Raw genomic sequence first — 25,471 nt, 5'->3', positions numbered from 1 at the left:
ATACTTGTACAGTATACACAATATCTGTGTCTTTAAATACATGACTATATCTGGGTCCGCCATGGGTCTTTATATACATGACTGTATCTGGAGAATTGAGGGACGTCAAGTCCCTGGTGTTGAGGTGGGGGGTGCGGTGGGATTGCACAGAACAGAGGTCCAATCAGTGCTGGCCCGCTGGTTAATGGATGGATAGCCCCCAAAATTAATTAGCCTGACTAATGTAGTGTACACTTAATTACACTTGCCGGCTTTTGATTTATAGCTAGCAAGTAATACACATGCTTGTCAAAGATGGGCTAAAAGGGAAAATTGCTTACCCGCGACTGATACAAATTATTTACTCAGACTAGGTTCAACAGCCACAACAATGACCATAAACTAGTTAATGAACATGTTTGCAATATCACAGTCAACTGTAAGTTTGCAGTATGTGGTATACGGAACATACACTCATACAGACTATGAATTCTCTGAAAATGCGATTAGGACTATCAACAAAAAAACTACTGTATATGGAGTATACATATGTTTACTCAGCAGTAAACACAAAATGCACAGAATGTACTTTATGGATGTGTTCATTGTCAGTACTTGCTAGTTATTTTTTCCCTACACTTTGTTCGCTTGTGTGTGTGTGTGTGGGGGGGGGGGTGCCCGTATGTGTGTGTGTTCAGTAATTTCACTCTGTAAAAAATGAATGATCTATCATGTTAACCCATCATTAAAGAGCATTTTACAGGCATTCATTAGGAAAGGGGCTAGTCAAGGGCCCCACCTTTAATTTCATGCTGCTCAAGCAAGAGAAAAGGCGCAGGACAAAGGACAGGAGATTGATGCCCGGTCTGTCCCTTTGCAATTCCAGCAAAAACAGACAGGAGGTGCTGATTCAAAACACTCTCTAATGAGAGGCAAGCTAAGCCTAATGAAATCTATCCATGAAGCGACAGATCGGGCCGATTTACACAGCCCCACGCCATGTCATGGGGACAGTAGATCAAGTCAGCAATTAACCTTCCTGCCGGCCTCTATCAATCCATGAATTGCAGAAGGCTCGCCGGCGGCACACAATCTCTACAGATATTAAATTTACATTCTATTAAGTTTAATTAGGAGGGATTTTAAATATACTAGGTGTCTAGGCATTGAGTCCTGAGCTTGTCACCAATGTGGTTGATTCACGACTACAGGCCACATCAAAGACGCGCACATACACTTTCACAAACACGCGCACACTTGCGCTCACTCACACATACCGAGAATACGACATCTTTGTAATCGTGTTTAGAAAAGTGTCTGGAATGTTTATGTGTAAATAGAGGGAATATATTGCTCAAGACAGGAATATTGGGTTCAAGGTCATATATTAGCTTACTACTGAGACCAGTTGCTACAAAACAATGCTATCATGAGTGTATTGCTTTAACTTGTTACAAGTATCTTGCAAAATTTCTGACCATTCCCACTTGTCGCATATTTACCACCATGCATTATGTCAATGTCAAATTTCAGAATAGTCGTGGTACATTGATAAAGCACGCACAAAAAAATAATCACTCCAATCTGTTTACTCTTGAATGAAGCATGCTCTAATTTCGCACAGAATTGTAGTCCGCTGGTTCCAAGCATCATAACAAATGATGCTACAGTGACTAGTACTTAGGTGTGGACTGACACAAAACTGCTGGAGCCACGTGACAATACAAACTCGGCAATATAGATACGTAATTAGTCCTAGTTTACTGAAACTCTCGCAAGCCAACATAAACATGGGTGCTGCCATTTTATCTATCCAATCCCATAGTCGATCACAAACCCAACATGGCTGCTGCCAAATCTGTGACGTGGTGAGCAATTGTGTGTAGGTAAATTTATCACCGACATGCTACAATCTGAACGATTCTGGGGGTACCGAAATGATGGTCCCATTTCCACTCAAGCCTAAAACCAGGGGTCTTTTTCCCATTGCAGCATGATTTAGTTTTATTCAAGACTAGTTTATGAACTGATTCCCTGTTTAAGCCCAGTCAAGATCAATTGGAAGGGCTCTCCTAACTTCAGATATAGTAGCACTGTATGTAATGTATCCAGCACTGCATCATCAGCATACAAAGGCACCTGACAGTTGGAACAAGAGATTTGAAGAAATAATTTGGTCATGACCTCTTGATAAACTGCAGTATCAAAATTATCTGTATTATCTAATCTGCCTCACAGAATGAATGAAGTAGCCCTATCTACCCATCTATCCAACCATTCATTGGATTTTTGTCAACAATTTCCAGTCTGGATTAATACATAATATAGCAGACATCTGAACAATCACCACCAGACTGAATATTGTGTGAAGATGAAGGATAAAAAGGACCCACAGAAAACATATCAACAAGTCAGAATCATCTCCAAAAGTTCAAAACAGTTCCTTTGCCGTTTCATGTTTCATCAGCAGTGATGCAAAGCATGATCAAGCCAAAGCATGAGGAGAGGTGGGTTGGTGGGGACTGGATGGGCTCCAGGCTGCTCAGCCCTAACATTAGTCTCCACGTGGCTGTGTCCTTTGTCTGCCAGTCAAAGGGCCGCTGAATGGAGGTCAATTGAAACCAATTCCCTCTGTCGGACACAATTAATAGGGTTCCCCAGGCTGGAGGGAAGGGGGGCCAGCGTAGGCCTTTGGTTACTGATCCTGCCGCACAAGCATGCCAGGAATTTGCCACCTGGAATTTACCCTGTGACAATAGTAAGCCTGCCTCTTTCCAAAGCCACCTCCCTTTTTTTTGTACACAATGATACAAATATTCCCTGTTCTTTTCACCCACCACAGTTAAGGATGGGTCACAGAGGAGTGTCTAATAGTTGTCTGCAAGTCAAGTCACACAGAGTGAGCCAGCAACGGGGAAGAGATGCAGCTGGAGAGAAATGTACAGGAGTCTCTTCCCACCCAGTGATGCTGGGTCCTGTACATGCAGACCAGTGTAATGTACTCCAACAATAAAAAGGCATGTCGTGACATTTTGTTTGATGTATCTAAAAGCCCAAAATACAAAACCCTCAGCACAACAATTTTCTCTGAGTTGGGCAGGAGAGGTGATAGAGAGACAGAAAACAAGACAGTGGAAATGAGAGCCAGCCTGCGTGTGTCTTCAGATAAGATGGGCGATCGATCCAGTTAAACACTTTGGTGGATGTGCACTAATTGTCCACTTGACATTAATTGTCATTAGAGGCCTTAAAACGGCCGACTGGCTGTGAGTTACATCCTGTGCCATGGTTGCAACTCATCTGTTTATTGGTGACATCACAGCTCTCTCAGCCGCTAATACGTAGGTCACTGTTAAATCAGATAAGTTGACCACCACATTGGACGGGTTTATTTGAAGTGGAGCAGCTCCTTTAATGGCAGCTAGATGACATCATCAGCTGTTTCTTGTGTTGCCACGAAATGGTCAGTTTGTTTGAGAAACGCACATTAAGATGAGCAGAAATGATCTCTGTGATTGTGACTGTATTTGCCCACAAGTCTACTTCCTAAACCTCAAAAGCCCCCCTGCATCGGTGCCACACCCTCTTCAAGTGGGTGTATCTAAAAGAATCTTTTGGCCTTAACAAATTAGTTTAGATGAGTGTGTGTGTATTCACCCTGGATGTGAATGTGTATGTGAATGGGGGCAAAGGTGCATATGAAAGGAGCAGCTTTTGGGGGGTGGGGGGTGGTGGGGGGGTACGACACACATACTGATGCAAGCCTTACACATCCCTGGAAAAGGGGTCATGACCCCGACCACACTCAAACAGCATGTCAGTGTGGTAGAGACAAGGAGTGGGTTCGTGCTTACCTACCACAGAGCAGAATGGACAAGAAAGGAAACATGAAGAGAGTTATCTAGATCAGATATATCTGAGAGGCTCAGATGATACCACCATAATAAATAAAGGGGAGGTGTGCACTGCTAATGATACAATATCAGCATGATACTGTAACTTGCCAGAGAAACTAACAATATCAGGAAAGAGCGATTGTACGATTGTCCATACACGGGAAGAAAATTTCCCACGATACGTGAAGGAAGGGATTCAAAAATAATATGGTCATCCTGCATCTGACGCAAACAACTTGATAATTATTATGATTACGAATATTATTATGTTTGTATATATTCATATTAGTGGTGGGGCTCACTTAAAAAATATCTAATTTATTAGAGGCTTAAACCGTTACTTTTTTACCAGGTTTTGAACCATGCGGCTTATATATTCTGTGGATTTTTATTCCACCGCTAGGGGCAGACTACCCGGAATTATAATACAATACAACACAGTTGCCATGAACAGGATGTGACTAGGTGGAGGAGTTCAACAGGCGAGGGTTCTGTGCTCTAGGTTATGAATTAGGTTGTATGCGGAAGTACAGCAAAAAATGTGGATGTTAACTGACAAACTGGAGTGGCAGCAGGCAGTGAAATGAAGATAAGTACTGTTTATTTTATTTTCGTTTTGTACCGTTTTAACCAGCAATGTTGCTGCCGCGTTAAAAGGCACTGTTAGGAAATAATCTGTTCAGGTACATACACATGTACATTTACAGTTCAAAATCGTTCTGCAAATGCAGTAAATATCTAATTTTTCAAAATAGGTAGGTGCGGCTTATACATGTTTTATTTCTTTTTTTTTTTAAATAGAGTGGGTGCGGCTTACATAAAGGTGCATCTCATAGTCCGGAAAAAGATACGGTAATCATGATTAATCACATTTGAATCATATAACATCTTTTGTCCTAAAATGTTTTTTTTTTAAATATTTTTTTGGATGACTGAAACAGAGATGTGAATATTTTTAACTATGAAAGAATACATTTAATTTAATTTCAATACAAAACAGTATAAAAAATATCCCCGTCCAGAATTGAACGTTTAAAGTCAAAGTGTCATTTCAGGACATTTTTTCATACCAGATGTGGCCCCAAATGGTTTCTGCACGGCAGTTGAAAAGTTATATCACATGCACGCAGCATGTTTTCTAATGATCGTCTATCTTGTGCCACTAATAGTGGTCTACAGTCCAGAGCTACTACTACTTTACTACACTGGTGCTCTACTTTGTGAGTGAATTTGTGTGTTTGTTCGACATTGATGTACTAGTTTTGGTCCTGAAGTGGTCCATGGATGTTGAAAATAAGTCCCAACTTGTTCATTTGGAAAACGACTTCCATGTGGAGCTATTAAAACACGATTGAAAAAAAAGAGACAAATAATAATCTTACCTATGAAATATTATTCCCAGTTTCCTTGTTGTGATTGTACAGCACTGTGTGCACCAATATGCAAGCACCCTAATTTTGTTAGTTTTCGTGAAGTCTACAAGCGTGAAATGTGCTGACTCTTTGCCCCCACTGCACGTACTGTAGCTCAAGGAGGCACATCATATCTACCTATTCTTCATATGGTATCAGGGAATTAAAGCGTTTCAGTGGTATGAAAACTCCTTTTTACACAATTTACACAAAAACATGCTTTTATCAAGGCTTTCATTGGGTAGTTGAAATGGAATCTGCCTCCCATTAATCCTATCAATGCAGTTTTATATGACTTCTCTGTTTTGGTAGCCGCTAGCTGCATAGTTAGCCAAGCACTGACCTGTGTGTCTGTCTAATTGGTGTACCGGGAAGTCGCAAACTTACAAACGTTCCGCTTTGTTTGGAATGCATACGTTACAATTTATTGTTTTCAAAATATTGTTTACTATAGACAGGCATCATGCCTCAATGTAAGTTAAATAGGGCTGCCGCAGTGCCTCATACACCCCCAATTATCAAAAACTACTACTAGTAACTACTATTTCACATAACGTGTCACACTTGACAGACCATTGAAACTATTATGAAACAAAGACTAGAGCAACCACAATATATCTTACCTGACTGTGGGCTGCCAGGGATGGTCAAGTTAAAATGCACTTTTTCTTAACTCGTGGTGCCGGTAGGACACAGCAATTTCTTCTTGAAGGGATGGGGGGGTCAGAATGGGAGTCAATTCTAAACATTTTTATACACACTATTGTGAAAATATAATGAACATTTATGATAAAATAATAAATGTAGTATTGACAGGTTCATTGGCATTGGTTACAACTGGATAACTGGTAGGTCAAGGCGTTTGGTAATCTATCTATCTATCTATCTATCTATCTATCTATCTATCTATCTATCTATCTATCTATCTATCTATCTATCTATCTATCTATCTATCTATCTATCTATCTATCTATCTATACATCTCATTCTGGGACAAGCTAAATGTGCACCAAATGATAGTTAATTGTAATAATTGACTTTTCAATGGCCCCACTGTTTGTACAATTTTCTGTTGCGAATCCTTGACTTGAATTTATTATCTCCAAAGAGACACATTCACATGACCTCCGAGTTAATGTAATGTAATTACAAAACCAAAATCAAATGTACTGCACAAACTTTGAGGCTATATATCAATACCCCTGATTGGATTGTAACACAAAAACATGTGATTTAAAAATGTCCTCCACTACACTGTCTATCGTTCCTTATTCGCGAGCCGCTATAGCTGGGCTAATTGAACTTTTACTGTCTGTTTTTCTTGTTTTTTTTACAGCACACAGGCCAAGTGTGAATTTTGAGTTATGCACCTGAAGTGTAGTACCACATTGTGCCCCAACAAGCTGGGCAGCAGTGAGGTCTATTTTAAACCATTAAAGCCTGAAGCCCCTCGTGAGACATCTCTCTAAAACCTACGGTCATCTTTGGAGTCACCCTTGAAAACCTGACATTTTCGCCACCTACAAAATAATGAATATCTCAGTCCCTGTAGCAGATAAAAACATAATTCCAAAAGAATGTGAGAGCTTAGACATATGGCTTTCACACAAGCCTGGGTTTATTCATCTTTATTGTTTCAATCGAAGATGCAAGTGAAGCACTATTTTTAATTTTTAAAAAGTCGAGTGGTAATTACCATGCTGTCTTCTCTTACAAAGATGTTGAAATCGTCATTGTCTACAAACATATATCTTATCCATACATCATGTTTCGATGGTTTCACGGCTTTAATGTTCGCGAGCGTGTTATCTATATCACTGCCGTGACTTATATCAGAGCTCCCACGATCGAATGTGCCTCCATTACTCCTCGAAAAAATTCCGGATATCCTCGGCTAACTCACGACACCGCCACATGTATATTCTGATGCATTTCATTGGCTAAGAGATCGAGAATTGGATTAACAAAAGAAAATGACGTGTACGCTCTCCCGGCTTTAAGGGTAGAAAGATGCAACAGCGCTCCTGGCTTTGTGGCAGAAACGCGGTTATGCGCTCCTGTCCTTAATGGGTTAAGAGATGCAGAGTGAATGAGAGCAAGAAGAGGCAGAGAAGGTCGCCAATTACTCTCCAGTAATAGTTGTTCCTATAGAAGAGGGTTAATATACTGTATGCCTGTGAGTAGGAATGGGTATTCGTTAAGATTTTTATGATACTACTACTCTCAACGATACTTCTTATCGGACTGTTATTTTAACTGTATTGTTTTCATTTGTTTTTTATAACAAAAACCCAAACAAAAATATTTCAATTAACATTAATTGTTTTTTTAATATCGAATCAAATATCGAACCCACACATCAAAATAACAGTATGAAAACTATAATGTTATACGGCACAATGGACATTTTTACATTACATTATATCGTATTATGATCACACAGCACTACACTGGCACAGAAAGGTCCTTCCTGCATGTGCATGACGCTTCAGTGGTGCAATTGTGTACATGCATCTTATAAGAACATATTATTAATTTTATTGCCAGTTAGAAAAGAGGTCAAATGAGTAGAAGGTGGAAAATAATGTTCATATAGCCTAAATAAATCAAAAATTAATTTGAGTAATTTCTGCAAGACAGTTAACAGACCTGTTATTTGTCTATACTCCATTTATAATAATTCAGCCCTGGGACCAGTTTAGTACTGGGGCTCGGTACCCACACCTACCTGTGAGTATGTTGGTATGCTCTGTTTGTATGTGTTGCCAGTCTGTGTGTGTTAAATTAGCAGTAGTTTAAAGGTTTATAATTATTGTCACATTGATTCTAATTTCCATCAATGGCATTTCACATTGTTAGCATTAAGCTGTTGAACTTTCGTTCGGCAAAATCCTATGGCGTGGGTGAACATCATGGTGTTTGAATCTATAATATTTATTTTTTGTTATGTGTCAGTTTAGCTATCTATTTGTCTCCCTATCTATCTACCAGAGCTGGGCAGTCCGTCCCTCCATCCGGGGAGGACGCCCATTTTTGGGGCGGAGGGCGGGGTGTGACGCATTTGAAAAAAAAGGGCAGACTAAACAAGGGCGGAAGTGGATTTTTAGTCCGGCCCACTAATTGGCCTGTGTGCGCATGAACGTGGCCGCGAGGCAGCCAAAGTTCATATCAACCTACTCGGCGAAATGGGCAAACGACAAAAATTGCATCCGAACACTTCAAATGCGCAACTAGTTACCTAACTGCGTAGGAGATTTTTTTCAACAGGAGACACAGCGCGAGTTCTACTAATATGATGTAAAGAGCCGCGGGACGTAGAGTCGCAGTGTCAGTTGTCCTGCTCCACTTGAAGTTTACATTCAATCTTTTTCACAAAATGACAACGACTTTGCCTTTGCACCGTAATGCGTATGTAAACATGGCAGGGAGGTCAATGGGTCCTCAGTCATGCTTTCATATAGTAGAATGCATACGCGTCCAGAATTTTGCTCTGCACATTCATGGTGGAAGTGGGAACAAATCTGAATTAAAAAGTTGTGTTTAGAATTGTGGCAAATTCATTCATTCATTTTTGTGTCACGGTGCTTTTAAGATTAAATGAATAAGCCACCAATGTCTGTCTGCAAAGTGGTTTCATTGACAATCACTCTGATTGGCTATCAGCCAGGAAATGCAAATCAGTGCATGAGTTGGACGAATTTTTAAAATAGTATACAATTTATTTCAGTTCTTTTAACTAAACATTATTGTATTTTTAACTGTATTGCATTGGTTCAAGTAAAACATTTTTTCAATGTTTAAAATACATAGTAAGTAACACACGAGTAACACTGTCATGTCAGCTTTTGTTGATTATGGCGGCGCCATGTGGACAAAAGCGGTAGTGTTTTGACATAAGTCGACCGCATTTCCCATGCACGCTAGCGGGTTGTGTCGTCAAATCCTGAGCTCTCGCTGGCCTGCAAGTTGGACTGAATTGCATTTCTATTTCCAGTGGCTGTGTGAAAGAGGAATAGCAAGGAGGTAATGAATCTAATTTTGTTCAAACAATACTTTTGTTTTTTTGTTTGTTTTGGGTCTTCTGCCCTGACACCAGTAATAGCGTGTAGACGTTCGAGTTCCTTATAGCGAAAGGAGGAAGTGAGTATGCCGTAAAGCAATTCAGGACATTTGTATTTGTATTTTTTTTGTGTGCCAGGGTTGCTTCCATCCTCCTCAAAGTTGTTTGGTGCGAGTAAAAATGATACAGACCCCCCGAGGGCATGACAAAAGTCCCATTCAACTACTTGTAAGTCAATGTTTCATCAAAAGAGTTGTGAAAAAATTGTATTAAGGTCGATTTCCTGTCCAGTGCTGCTTTAATATATCAATTCTACAAGGAAATATGATCCTTTCGACATATATTAACTGGAAAATTAACAATAAATAATGTTTTGTTTTTTACAATATGTTGTCTTGAAATACACACGGATTCACACCAATATTTTTTCTGAATAGGGACGGAGGGACGAGGCTGTAAGCGTACCCAGGTCGCGGACGGAGGAAGGAGGGCGGACCGGCAAAAAAGGGTCTAGTGCCCCGCTCTGCTATCTACAGTGCCATCCATACTTACTGGAACCCCTGATGTTCTTTAGCTTCTAATAAATTCATTTTTTTCAAAATAATATAGGATCAAATTTAAAGGAAAACCAAAAACAAAGGAAAATCCAGTATGATTCAGCGGGGGAAAAAAACACATTAAATTTGTACAACCTCCTTTTGCCTGCAAAACAGTCTGATCAGCTCCAGGCACACAAACCTGTTCTGACTGTCCGTGGCGTCACTCTACGCGACACAAGACCCTACGCACCGGAGCAGAGCATGCGGTGGGGAGCGGTAAAGATTGGAGCATTTCGAAGAAATTGAAAACAACAATCCCTGGACAGAGGAGGAAACGCATTGCCTTATCGGTCTGCGGGGGGATAGCACCATACAAGCGAAGCTCAAGGGTATGTATCGAAACAAGTCCATTTATGAAAGTATTTCAGGTGTTGCCGCTGTAGCAATTATATGATGTCGAACAGTACGCGTGCTGAACGATGCCTCCGTTCCGACGTCGTTGCTACAGTAATCTGTCAGATGGGTCGATGAGGTGGTCCAGTCTGAACATGGCCAAATCCGATTTGGACACTTATAAAAACAGTGTGGACAATCATCCTTAAAGATCAGATTTGAGGAAGAATCTGATTGGAATCAGATAAGCCCGCAGTCTGAACGCAGCCCTAGTGGCTTGATGACTACCCTGCACATGATCTCTCCATGTGTACCACACAGAGTGAAGTCCTTCCTAAGCCATTTGAGCAAAAACCCTCCATTCAGAAAGCTTCCCCTCCTCCTTTTGCTCATGAATGGCGTTCTGGTTGAAATGAACAATGCCCACACCTTGAACAGGGCCACTGATTCGAAGACCATTGTACTCTAGAGGAGGGAGAGGATCGTGCAACAAGGAGCTCTCCCACTCTGTTATCAACGAACACCCCTAGTGTCCAGTGTGCCTTTATGACTTGTGATGCCACGAACACCCCCTCTGCATATCCTCTTAGGGGAATGCTGAATGGCTGCACTACTTTGCCTATTGCTGGCCTCATTTGCACCAAGAGAAGGCGAAAGAGGGGAGGGTGCAGGAGAGGAAGGAAGAGAGAAAGAGCAGTGAATGGCAGCATAACATAACAATGCACTTGGAGGCACAGTTAGCAAACACAGCTGGGCCATCCACAGTGAAACCTTTAATGAGTCATAACTCTAAGAAGACAGTGATACTAAACCACTTTTACTACTTTATATTGCAGTCCGACTCTCTCCCTCACACACAGACACTCACACACACGCACGCACACACACATATCACAATTAGCTTGATAGGACATTACATTGCTTGTATTGAGTGCATTATTAGACAGCTATGTCCATATTTCACACATCATACAGACCTATTTACACAATTAGCCTGTTTAGCATGTTGACTGCTGGCTCATCAAACACGATAGAAATACACTCACCTCAATAACCTGTTTTGAGTCCAACCTGAAGTTAAAATCTCCAAAGACGAAATATGGCACCCTTTCAAACCTCTGGTCTGTGATCCTGCAAAACATTTCAACCAGTTGATTGCCAGAATGTATTGAGCCGGATAATTTGTTATGAACACTCATGACCTGAATGCACCTAGAAAAAAGGTTCATGACAATACACAATTTAACAGAAAACAATCCACTCTAAAAACTATGCTTTCATATTTTTTTTAAATACTTCTGTAATAGATCATTATTTAGGGTCTGCTTTACATCTTTCCACTGCTTTGACCTTAAAGTATTTAGATGATGAAGGTCACAGCACCACCTTGTGGCGTGATTATTCTGATAAGATGGTTTGCATGAGATATAATTTCTAAGACATGGTTTTCTAGTCTGGCTCAGTTCAAGGGTGTTATTTGTGTGTCACAGTACACAATATGCTGAACATTAAGAAGATGGAAGACAAGATGAATTATAATACAATTAGATCTGAAACAGATTTACAGCACTTCAATTGACTGAAAATACTGTGCAATAGCTCTTAACACTTCAATCCCAGAAAAGACTTCAAGCTAATATATTCAGCCTTTAAAAGACTATATTTTTACGAACAATCGCAAGGACCTCAATGAAGTAACCTAAATATTACAGAACATTGTTGTCTGAATGACCGTACATGGAGCAGGAGAACATGGGGAGGGGTGTGGGGGCATTGCCATGTCCTCCTGGATCTAGTTTACGCTCATTGGACTGATAAACAGGCTCTCAAATAAAAACATTTATTTGTCAGATGACACCACAATTTAATTAAAAGATCTTGATAACTTCCTTTGATCCTAACGCTGATCGGTTTTGAAGTAAATTCACTTTGATCTAAAGTGGAGAGCACTGACCGGAACTATAAGAAGATACTGCATGTCTCAGAGATAACCCTGTACTTACACGGTGCAGCTACATAAGAGACATTGTAAATAAAACTGACTGACTTTGAAGATGTGCTCTAGATCAGTGTTTTCAGAAAAGGCACGCATTTTACTTTAAATAAAACTCACCGCCCACCATCAAACAAAAATTTCAAAAAGTATCAATACTGAAGATGATCTTGTCTCAATTTACGCACAATTGTCCTTAGTGTGAAATCCGAGCCTGTTTTTTCCCCCGAAGTTGGTAGCCAGAAACGCTATAACAGAAACCCGTTTAAAATGATGGACGAACCAGCCTATTGACGATTACTATTTGGTCTAGCCGGACAAAATTATCCATTATGTTTACAAAAATATCTGTAATGTTATTTCATTACTTTTCAACAAACAATATGTAAGCAGTCTCTTAACAAGACTCGCTGTCAGTCCACAGAGTAAATTTAGGCTGCTGCTGATTGAGGCAGGACTTGACCATGGGTTCACCCCTTCATGGTTGACTAACCACTGTTAAAAAAGTGTTTAGATTTGCAGCAGGGCCCACATTTTGAATTATCTCCAACAATCAGATTCAGGAGCCACAGGACGAGCTGTATAAAATCCTTTAAGTGAGAGCGCATACCAAGTGAATGTACTTGATCCTGTAGTTGACACAGTGGCATAAAGGAATACAGAAGTCTCACAGGCCCCATATAAGCAAATTCTATGAGATAGTAAAGTAAGTAAAGTAAGTTTCAGATGGGAAATCCGTCCTGACAAGTGTTCCAGGGGACACATCATCAGTAGTAAACCTCTACCGTCATCAGATGTATCAGACATTACATAACATTCCACCCTAGACTGAGGAATGGCCCTACGGGGGTGATCAGGTCCTGTAGTGTAGCCCCAAAACACTCAATCAAGCCTGAGCCCACCTTGAGTCTTCTCCTAATCCAAAGACACTGGCTACATCTCTTAGATATTTCTGCACTTTGATGGTTTAGCGCAGGCTGTGGCCTCTGATTCCCATGTCCCTCAACACTCTCGTAGACTCAGAAATTCTCTGCTCCCCACTTACATGGGACAAACTTCAGTTTTCCACCCACACTGTTGTGCTTCAGCAGCTAATTCACATTCACATTGATTTCGCTCAAAGGTCTCATCTATTGAGTGTCTTCCCAGGTTACAGTGAGCTCAATGAAGAAAACCTTCAGCGAACGGTGTCGGGCCTAAGGGTGGTGGTGGCAATCTCTGAAGGAAAAACAAGCTGTTGGCCAGCTTCCACCAGCATCTTCCAGTCACATGTCCCACGGAGCTGATTATGCTCCATAGAATTGAAGCTGCATCTGGCTAATTTTGCCGCTGAGCGAAAAAATTTGACCTGCGGTAGATTTTGTGATTCTAATGGTAAGGGCTTGGAAACAGTATATTTGTTAGTCGTTTAGTTTTATCATGGCAGCCAAAATCATGATCACAAATACATTTGATTATGCCGGCCTAATTGGAACATATCAATTCTGTAAAAAATACTATGAAAGGTAAATATAAAAATAAATAAATAATTTAATAAATAAATAAGGGGAATAAGCTTTCATTGACAAATTACTAATTGGAATAGCTTGTCACATTTGTTGGGTTTTCCACAGAGCTTAGGTTGGAAATTACGGCAAACGTAGAAGCCTCCTGTGTAATTAATGAGTCAGGATGCTTGGCTCACTATCACTACTAATCATGTGGATAAATCTCGCCATGAACTTCCTAGGCCCCGATAACAATATATTTATGAGGCTGTAAAGCGAGAGGCCACTTCTTGGTGGTGGGGCTGTGTTGTGGCTGCCTGTCTTAATGCATGGTCACTTCCTCTCTGTGAGTGAGAGTGAAGGGCAGGAAGGTGAAGGAATAAGACAAGGAATGGAGCTATAACTTTAACATTATATTATATTAAACTGACATGAGCCCAAGGGATTGGAGTGAAAGGTGCAAGCAGGCTAAATGAACTAATGCGTGTACAGGGAATACAGTAACTTACTCCAAATCTAATGCATAGCGTCCCACTGCAGGCAAGATGCCCAGTCCCAACTATTTGCCATAAATTGTGATGCATATCTGACTTTTGTACTTTTGTCTGAGTTTAGATACATACAGTACATGATGTTTTGTGATGCGATCACAGTGTGAACAACTATGTAGCATTTAAATAAACCTTGACAAGTCTTAACATACTAATTAGACCATCTGTCAGAAAAACTAAACAAACTCTTTCATTATCAATGATCTTAAAAAGCTTTACAAGTTTACAGTTTTGTATAGGAATCACAAATCCAAACTTGAACCTGTTCACTGGTAGGGCTGGGGAAAAACAAAAAAAAAAAATCGACCAATTCAACAAAGTTGATCACAAAAATTGGTTGACACAAAAAGTTTTGCCCCGAGGCATTGCTGGCACCATCGCACGCTATCCACACAGACATCACCAGGCCACATACCTTAAAATCCCATGAATAAGAAAAATCGTCCCACTGTATTATACACGATTCATAAAAACTAATAAAATATTTTCAATAGAATATATATTTTTTATAGATGTTTACCAGTACCTAGATGTTGTAATAAAGGCATACTCTTATTCCAACATGATATTTAATGTCTAACATTACAAATTCATGGAATATAAACTACATCATTTCAAAAACATTACTCGCTTTGCACCATGGGTGAAACCAATCAGACCACCACCAGCAACAATTGTTCACACGTAGCCAACGTGGTGAGGCCAACTTCAAAATAAAATCTTTCCTAATAACAGTAATACACCTACTTTAGTGTCGTGGACGCTTTTATTTTGAAGTGGTTCCCGGCAACTTGTCACGACGTAATGACTGACTTGACTCGTTTTTAGAGTCACTGTAGTTGCGGCGTGCCACCGACGTCAACGACTTAAAGTCGTCCTGATATTACGTTCAATCACTAATTAAGGGCGCAAAAAAAAAAAACCCTACTTAATCACGCTGACCTATTACGCGGTGCCTGTTGCCAGTGTTTCGCGGCGGCTCAACCGTTAGCAGCTAGCAGATAGCCCATAAACAAGCAAGACGGCATGCGCCATTGCATTACTTTTCAAAGTCAGTTTGAGGCAAAAAAGACACTTTGATGTTGAGGCATATTTTTATAGTTAGTAAAACATCATCATAGAAATGTAAATTTACATCGGACACATATAGACCAGGGGTGGGCAACTCCGGTCCTAAGGGCCACTTTCCTGCATGATTTAGATGTTTCCCTCTCCAACATACCTGATGCTAATGATCAGCTCATGAGCAAGCTCTGCAGAAGCCTCACAACGATCATGATCATTTGAATCAGGTGTGTTAGAGGAGGGAAACAATTAAAAATGCGGGATAGCGGCCCTCGAGGAATTCTGTGCTGGTAGTGTGACAGCCATGACAAACAGACTCCATTGTGGATAAATGACGCTGAAGATGCATGCACTGTTAAAGGGGTCATATTAATGTCTTGTATAGACAACGTTGTGTGTGTAGAGTCTGTGCTCACTCATTAAGTGTGAAATAAAACAAGTAAGTCAATATTTAGTCATTGGCTATTTTTCTGAAAACGTTTCTGTTAGTGAGTGTTAAGAAAGCGTGGGGTCAAATATAATAAACTCCCCCAAGCCTATGTGTTTGGCAATGTGCCCATGCACCACATTTACAGAAGTTACAATTCTTTTGTTTCCAAATTCTGCACTCTGCTTCCAATAACAGAAGCAAGCAGCTGGCCGCCACGAACATTCGCCTCCAAAAGAGGCAGACGAGGAGAAGTCCAAATGCCCATTTCACCATAGCAAGAAATATGCTGTAAAATATGCCTACATTCTAGTTCCTTGGGGTATTTTGAAAGAATGTCACGGACTAATTTCACTCCTGCACTATAAGTATAGCTTTTGAACAAGCAGTTGGTGTGCATGGTACTGGCTGGGCATACATATTAAAGTGGTTTCAGACAATTTCCCGTTTGGAACGATTGGCAACATTAGTGAGCACGTGAAACTGAAAAACGCAAAGAAATTGTAAAAAAGCATCCTAAATGTGTAAATTGTATGTCGCGGTAATCAGTCACTCAAGACTCCAAATGGAGTGATGTTCTTTCTTAACGATCTTACATTCAGGTGCAAAGAGACTCAGCTCTATTTAAACACAGTATGTCTCAGTTTATCCTGTTACCCTACATGGAGGGCTGTAAAAAGGCTGATGACTTGCACCATCAATTGCTGTGCTTGTCAGATGTGTGAACTCCTGGAATTCTTATGTGTAGTAGACAACTTAACCCACGTCTGCTGCTGCCATCAAATAAATGACAAGCATGGCAGCACAAACTTGAACACAAAATCAAAGTTGGCCTGCCTGTCAAAATACGGTGACATGTATGTTTCCCTACTGCCTTGAGCAGTCTTTCAAGGCTACATTCTTTAGCTGTATCCAGCTAACAGCCATGTCTAATACCCAAAGCTTGGCTGTTTTGTCTGCTGCTCTAAGGTATCAGCCACAGGTCAGAAGGTAACATTCTGTTTACACGATCATTTCCTAAAGCACTCTTGCTGACCCGCTGGTGTGAAAGTTGACTTTTTTTCTCTCTCTCCGCCTTTGTGTGTGGAACGAAGAATTGCAACATTAGCTACAGCTACTGGGTGTGAAAAGGCTCTGAGAGTGGGGGGTCCAGAGAAACCCTCCAACCCCCGCTGGCTGACCCTCACCCTTATCCGGGCCCCCCATTAGCCTCGTCATCACAGTTCATTCAGGCAAACTGTAACAGTGTCACTGACATTGTAGCACAAAGACGCACTCCTTTACACAGTCTATAAACATGCTTTCTCCTGGCCAATTCATCGTGCAGTGACACTCCTGAAAGAGCCTCTTCACAAGGCCCGTTCTCAGTGAGGTTCGGGCTTGGGCCTTCATAGGGTCTTCGTTGGGGGCCACACAAAGAGAGAGGTCAGACACTAATTTATAATATGGCCCCCCCAAACTCTGCTCCCAGGCTCCTTAAACCACCACTATTCTCTTACTCTGAATCTAAATTGCTCTCAAACAAATACTTAAAGAAGCATGTGATCAAGACACGAAAGACATTCAACACTGCAAAATGCAGACATGTAACTAACAGATATGAGGATTAAAGAAAGCACACAATCCCTCTCACTCTCCCCTTCCAGTCAGTCAGTATTCCTCACTGACTTCTAGCAGGATTATATGTCGTGATTGACAGTTAAACTGGGACGTAATAGACAGCCTATATGGGATTAAGAGGGTGAAACTGGGGGCCATGTCACGATTATATTGACAAGATGACTTACCATAATTTGGCCAGGCAAATTCAACTTTGCACACAATGGCTGGGCTGTGCACGGTCATCCATTGTAAGTAAATGTGGAGAATTTGGGAGAATGTTAAACATTGTGAAGAATGTGCTTGGTGACATCTTTCTGAATGGGTCAAGGGTGGCCCTGACAGGGCCTTTGACACTGCAGAGAAGGCCTTCCCTACGTACCGTGTTCACACCACACAACTCTTCTGCAACGCCCACTCCACCAATAGCACTACACAGGAGAGAGTGTGCTGTGTGGGATGTTTCAAACAGTCACACAGAGGTTAGGAAATAAGTCAATTAAATCAATACCAACAAACTGAATTTGCTGTGAGGCATCCTTGAGAACAGGTGGGGACTAGGAATGCAAATTTGACACATGGTACACCATTAAATACGTAGTTGGAATATATCTCTCTATGTTCTAAACATCTATTTCCAAGCCAGTGCTGATGTGATCGCATCGTTATAACTCAACTTCCCAATGCTGAAGCATTTTTCTTCTTGAAAACGCAGACTTGTTTGAGATTAAATCAACAGTGCCTCTGCTGGCTGCAAAGCAGTGTACAGCGGACCCTCAACTAGCGGCAAATGCGTGCATAACTGATGCCAATCAGTTAAAAAAAAAACCGCTGAGAAGCCATGAAAAAAAAGCCCTAGCAAAAAGGCAAAAAAATATTACCCCCCCAAAAAACGATGAATAAGTGAATCCACGCGTGTCAAACCGTGAGTATGTGGGGACGCACTGTAGTCCTTTTTTTGCTTAAATTCCATCCATTTTAAACACTTTTATGTCAAAACATATTTTTAATAAATGTGCTTGGAAACAAATAATGACGCTAATTGGTGCGGCGTATGCAGTTCTGTGGACTATGCATTGGTCTGTAGTTAAGAGGGACAAAAGGCGAAAGATTTTCCATCGTAGGGTGTCCGGGCATTCTTAGGTTTGCCTTCTGGATGCCACCCGGGTGAGGTGTCCCACACCCGTAGGGGGGAGGGGAAAAGGTGGTTGCCGAAACTATGTCTTTCGGCTGGCCTGGGAACGACTCGGGATCTGAAGAGCGGAAGAAGATGGATGGCTGGGCGCTTGGATATATGACCATCTGAAATGCAATAGTACTTGCACCAAGTGATACGCAATCTTGAAGGCTCACCAAAGTCAATATCAATATTTATGGCTTTGAAAGTATAACTCTAATTCAATCATATATAATTTTTCAATTTAGTCAATGAACTAACAATCTCATAAATGAATTAGATCTTATATACAGTATATGCCCATTACTAAAAAAAAAAATAGTGGAAATTACTTGGAAATTTAGTAAAGCTTGCCTAGTGAGTAATGATGGAAATACAAATGTCTGGTAAGGTGTTAGAATGACATTTTGATTGTCAGTGTGCGTGTGTTTGTGCATGTGTGTAGGTGTGTGCGTGTGGGTGAATGTAGCCGAGTATTAACCTCAGCTCTGGCCCCCCAGGATGACCACAGTGTGACTCGTCACGTGCAGTCACATTTAGACTTATATACCTTAATAAAGAAATAGATACTAGATGTGTAATTATAGTACGATAAAACAAATTGGGTCTGCTTCTGATTCAGAGAATGATTTGTCAATTAAAGCGTTTGGGAAATGAATTTATGTGTAACTATTATACATAAAACATGTGTACATTTGTAGATTTACTCGTGTCAAAACATTTAGTATAATACACAGATGAACACCCACACACTAGTCATTTTAATACATTTGCTCTGGCTTTATAGAGGATCCCCCTGTGATTATCCAGTCCACCCTCTTGCTGCTCAAAATGTCTATTGGCTGAAGACTAGCCGGCCTCTCTGTGCTCTTTCAGCCTGTTGTTCTGGGAAAAGCCGAAAGGGAAACATTTAGGTTGTAGGGCTCTTTGAGACGCTCTGACAGTTGACTGATGACCGTCCATAAAATGACAAAGCATCGCTGTGTGGTAGCCAGTGTGGCCCACTGCCTCCCCATGGGAAACTAATTGCTTTGAATTGTTAAAGGCAACATTATTTTTCTGCCAATCACTGCCTTTCAATGGTCCGAAAATGAGCATGAAACAAGCCTTTTCAGCGAACAAAAACGGTAAATGTCCTCAATGTTGATCAAATTAACTTCAGCAGTGTGACAATGGACTATATTTGTGTGAAAATAATGGCGTGCCACGAAAGGAGCTTTTATGGCAGGATTTCACAGTTGTAATGTAAAACTGTTCTGCGATGAATAAGGCTGAGCACTCTGAATAGATGTGGAAAAAGAAACAAACTCCAATACACAATAGGCATTTTCATTAAGGGAAAGTTAAAAAAACAAATAAAATAAAATACATTTTCTTGACATCATTTTAAATAAAGTCCCTAAAGACTTGGGGTTTGTGCATCATTTAGGGTAAGTGCAGAAACATCCAATATTTTGTTGGCAAACAACCGTATAACAAAAATGTCTCCCTTCAAAAATACGTATTTAAAACGTATCGTGCAAACTTGTTTTGATTTTGCGTATGTGCATAATAATATCCAAGCAATGAGTTGCTTCTCATTGCTTCCACTGCTTGTGAGAAGCGTTGCACAACAGCACAAGCTACAGGGCTGTGTGTTTTTAATGCGTCTCAACATCGAGGTCGGGCTGGCAAAACGCTGTTCCTTCTCAGCATTGTTCCCCTGAGGCCTTGAAGCACTTTGGAGATAAACACCGTTTAGCAGTTAAAAGAGGCACTGAGGAAAAGGCTTATCAGATCAGTTCTCAATGGGCTGTAAGCTGTATTATACAGCCTGGGCCCCAGATAAGGTGTTAGCTGAGGTTTGATGCCCAGTAGCACAGATCTGTCCTCTGTATGTTAGACTCCTGTAATGACTCCTTGTGGAGCTCAGCTGGTGGTGTGTTCAGCAGCCCCCGTTTCCTTCTCCCCTGATCCTGCAATGAGAGATTTGAGCTCAGAGAGGCAAGGGAGAGGAGAGGAAGGGGGGATTGGCTTTGGATATTCCCCCTGTCCCTTTTCCTGCTCTGTTTTCTGGGGGTAGGGAGTCACATTTAGGACAATAGTCAAAAAGATGGTTCCCAACCAGCCACTGAATGGGAACACTGTTGGTGGTAGGACTTCATTCAAAGACCAGCCCGGGCACATTGTCCTCCCAGATCAGCAGAGGATAATGGAGTTTGCTGGTGGCTGCCAAAAGGTTAGCAGCCTCTGTGAAAGGACCGACCCATTATTTATTGCCCTTTACAGAGCCCAAGGACCCTTTTTGTGCTCCTCCTCCCTTCCTTCTGCACTGCCAGCTTTTTCTCACTCGGGTGCTCCGGATCTGCGCACGACAGGTTCCCCCAAAGTGAACGACTGAGGCGCAGTACCCTCAACAACCTAGCCCGGGACGCCTATATAACAGGCTGTCGGGAACATGTAAAACCTCCCCATCTTTCCTTCACACCACTTACCCCTGATGCCCGACCAGATAAAAAAGAAGTTTTAAATTAAACGATATGACCCAGAAGTAACAGCAAGGTGAAACGTGAGGATTTTAAAAGCAGGGAGCGTGGAAAATGCCACTCAGCCAAGTGAATTTTCATTCGGACCCTTCTGCCACCTAACTACAAGTCTGACACTCAACTATTTACATCTATTTACAAGCTGACAGTGGAGGAAAAAAAACAGCTGTAAAACCATAATAAAAGTGGAGGATTCAATCAAAATAGAATCTTCATCATGCCAGTAAATCCAGTTAAGTAAGGGCTTAATAAAAATGCAGGAAAACATCCTTGTCCATTAAAAGGTGGGCCATTCTTTCATCAAAGAGAGAATGGTGTAAATAAAATGTGTCCCATAATTCAACTATGTCACCCATATACGTATAGTTATTCAAAGTGGAGGCGACAGGAGGACACGTTGTGCATTTTGATGCCATTGATATGGGGAGTAACCTACCAGGTAGAGGACAGCAGTTACTGTATATAGAGGACTCTATTATCAATGCTGTGAACGTAATCATGAGTGCTTAGGGATGTCACAAGAAACACATATGGATGGATTCAATACCTACACACACACACACACAAAAAAAAATAGGTCATTAATGTAAATGTACCTGTCTAAAACGTAGCCCAGTGCCTTCTGTCTGGTTCCAGAGTAGACTGAAGGGCTCTTCTCCCAGGCTACCAGATTGGAAGCATCGTGGAATAGGTGGATGTTTACCAGGTCAAAACAACTGAGAATTAAAAATAAATAAATAAAACAAACATGGTTTGAGAGAACTTCATACACATAATTGAAATTATGTCGCACAAATGTTTGGACATCCCACAACACATCATCACAAAATTTCAGTTGGGACCATCAAAGGATTTATGCTGAATGTGTGTTTGCGCTTTCTTTGGCTTTTTGTGGCATTGTTGCTTCATTGTAAAGCTGGGCCACCTTCATCATACCTTGTAAGTATTATTAGTATCATTATTATAATTATATGGCACACTAAAATGTATACACTGTATTATATAATAGGTGTCTGATTTCTATGGTTGTTTTTGTTATGTTTGTGGTAGTTGCTGATTCTTATTTTCCTTTCAATAAAATTGTGTATTATTGTATTAACGAGAGTCACGCCCAAAATCATTCATATCCTTGGGGTATGAATAATTCCGGGCTTTATTGTATTGAGCAATATGGATGTACCATTTTTTGAATATTTATATTGATTTTATTACTCTATTACTATACTGGTGCTTATATAAAGTAACAGTAAACGAATACAAGGAAGTAGATATTGAAGATAAGATTTATTTATTTTTCACTCCAAATTGTTCCGATCAATACTCGAGACTGGATTGTGTGATCACCTCATCCTTAGAGGTTACATGAGTTAACGCTGGTCTATCTTAAAACACCCTCTGTATTGTCACAATCCTCAGCTGTAGAGGCACAAATAAGGGGCTAATCTGCTTTCATTCAGTTTGTCATGTCAAGATGGAGGCGATAGTTCAGTGCACAGTGATGAATATATCCCTGCTGATCGTATCAATCTGCTGTGTTTGTTTGCATTAAAGAGTTGCTCTTATCTCATGGGGCTTCCTTCGAAACTAAATGATGCATGCATGTCCTGCTTTATCGCCATCACTTCACCAGTCACTCTCTCTTTCTCCCTGCTGCGCTTGTCAAACATTATGCCCCTATTAAATACATACCGTTTCAACTCTTTAGTCCTCATGTCATATCTTTATTAGATTACCACTCACCTCGACCCGCCCTTCTACCCACCATACTCTGCTCCTGCAAACTTGAAGCTGGCATTTGCATTCCTCCCACACAGGTTCAATTGCATGTAATGCTTTGTGTCATCTGTCATATGCAACTCCTTGACTAACATGATTATGCCTAATCAAATCCCCGCTTGCTTGCCCGGAGAGGATGCAGCTATGTAACTAACTCTCTTGACTGCACTGTCAAACGCAGCTTTTCTTTGTGGAAGAAAAGTGGAAGATATTGACAAGATTTTAACAATACTACTACTCTTACGGATACTGCTTATCGATATTATTCTTATTGGTACTTTTTTTATTTAGAAAAACACCAAAACAATAATATTACAACTAACACTGCATTTTTTTAAATAAATGTACTTGGACTGCAAAAGGCTCTTCCGTGAGGTGAGATGCACATACTCTATATTTGCCAAGCTTGCTTGCGTTTCCCCCTGACATTTTAATGATTGATTGCATTTGTGATGACGTGCATTGAGCAACGGCATAGCCACGTCATCCCCCATTCCTCTCCAGTCTCCAGACATAACTACTCAAACCAAGAAGAACCAAACTTTTAGGTTAGTGTAAAAGTTGCACTGAGTGGAAATACAGTGGGTTTGTCATTTCTAAAGAGTGAAGCTCTACATTTGTAGCCACAGAGCGAACCTAATATAAAGGATGCCAGCTAGCGCTGCGTGAGTGTATGCTAGTAAAACCGCACTTCTTGTAGCCTTGAAAGTCGCTGACTTAGCGGCCGGTAACGGCGCGGCTTCATAAACTGGAGTAGGTGGGGCTGGGAGATACAAAATAATATTCATATAGTATAAATCAATTGAAAATTAATTTGAATAATTTCTCAAAGACTGTTTACAGAACTCTTAAGGGTGGAGCTTAGAGATACTGCAGTTTTTTAAAATTCAGTCCTCTAAGCCAGTTTGGTAGTGGGTCTTGGTATCCATTCCACGAGACACAATGGCCATATTTGAATCATCATATTTACTCACAATGATAGACTTGTAATCACTCAGGGTTACATAATGATGAGATGCATTGTTGTATGGATCTATCAAAAAAACAAAACAATAAAAAAGACTCACCAGTCAGGTAGGGCCCATCGGGTTCTGATGAATCCCTTTCTGGACCACTTGCACTGCAAAGCACAAGACACTTGAAATCATGCAGTGTACTCAAATTTTGCACCAAGTAGTACTACTGGCTGATATAAGTAGTACCTAAAAAAGTACCATTATCATGACTAACAACAAAAAAACATTGCCTAGTAGGCCAAAGTGTTCATCAAAAATGAGATGGAGGTTTAATGCCTTCTTATTCTTCTTTTCCTTTCGGCTTGTCCTGTAAGGGGTCAACACAGCGGGTCATCCTTATTCATCGAAGCATACTGTTTATTCTGCATCCTCCTCTCTAACAGCAACTGCCCTCATTTCTTACTATAGCTCTCTTGCCTTGTGGCTCCATTCTCATCATCACTTCTACCTTCTGCAGTATCTCTGCTCTGGATGTGTCCAAACCATCTAAAGGTCTAGAAAGACCAATCCGACGTTGGCCAACAGTGACAGACGCTTACCCTCTGTGGCGTCCGGCCGGCTGTCGGCACGTCACGCTGGAAAAATACACCACAACGACAGACAGCGACACTGACCATTAAAGTACCTTCTGCGCACGTGTGAGATCTAATACCCTTCCATAACATCGGCGGCGGTAGGCACTATTTCTCATTGTTAGAAAAATCCAACCGGAAAGCTATTGGCTGGGGGAGGATTATAAAAAAAACTTAAACAATGCATTCAGCCATGTTCTTCGCTCACGATGAACTGCCACGCGAAGTAAACCATCACATTCTTGACACGGTATTGTGAAATACTTAAATTTTCAACCCTCGCTCTGATACTTGTAAGAAGATTAAGACAGTGCGAAGGCGTGCTCATTGTTTATTCGCATTTGTCACTTCTTGTTGGTGCGCCGAGAGCTGATTTGCTAGCTAACAGCCAATCAGAGTGACCAAATGTCATGACTGGCGACGCCGATTCAACACGCGTAGAACCATATATACATATATACGTGTATATATATATATATATATATATATATATATATATATATATATATATATATATATATATACACACATATATATATATATATATATACACACATATATATATATATACACACATATATATATATATATATATACACACATATATATATATATATATATACACACATATATATATATATATATATATACACACATATATATATATATATATACACACATATATATATATATATATATATATATATATATATATATATATACACACATATATATATATATATATATATATATATACACACATATATATATATATATATACACACATATATATATATATATATATATATATATATATATACACACATATGTATATATATATATATACACACACTATATATATATATATATATATATATATATATATATATATATATATATATATATATATATATATATATATATATATATATATACTTATTCACTCTAGGTTTTTATATTACATGCCATATTCTTGACCGATTTGACTGCATTTCATGTCATCC

At 40.3% G+C, this 25,471-nt stretch overlaps 1 protein-coding gene across 2 annotated transcripts in view; it reads right to left on the bottom strand.

Annotated features, from left to right (window-relative positions):
• inpp5a (inositol polyphosphate-5-phosphatase A) overlaps positions 1-25,471 on the bottom strand; it is a 166,941-nt gene that overhangs the window by 47,637 nt on the left and 93,833 nt on the right. For both annotated transcript variants that reach the window (XM_086045492.1, XM_086045491.1), the window contains exons 7-9: positions 23,947-23,999; positions 21,700-21,819; positions 11,326-11,410 (exon numbers count right to left, since the gene is read on the bottom strand). In XM_086045492.1, coding sequence (XP_085901618.1) covers positions 11,326-11,410; positions 21,700-21,819; positions 23,947-23,999 — 258 coding nt within the window. The remainder of the gene's footprint in view (positions 1-11,325; positions 11,411-21,699; positions 21,820-23,946; positions 24,000-25,471) is intronic.

This window comes from Filicampus tigris, chromosome 11, assembly GCF_054856515.1.
Source record: "Filicampus tigris isolate MCC_2025a chromosome 11, RoL_Ftig_1.0, whole genome shotgun sequence".
Classification (NCBI taxonomy): Eukaryota; Metazoa; Chordata; class Actinopteri; order Syngnathiformes; family Syngnathidae; genus Filicampus; species Filicampus tigris.
The sequence above is the reverse complement of the archived record's forward strand: the minus strand, read 5'-3'. Positions and strand labels throughout refer to the sequence as shown.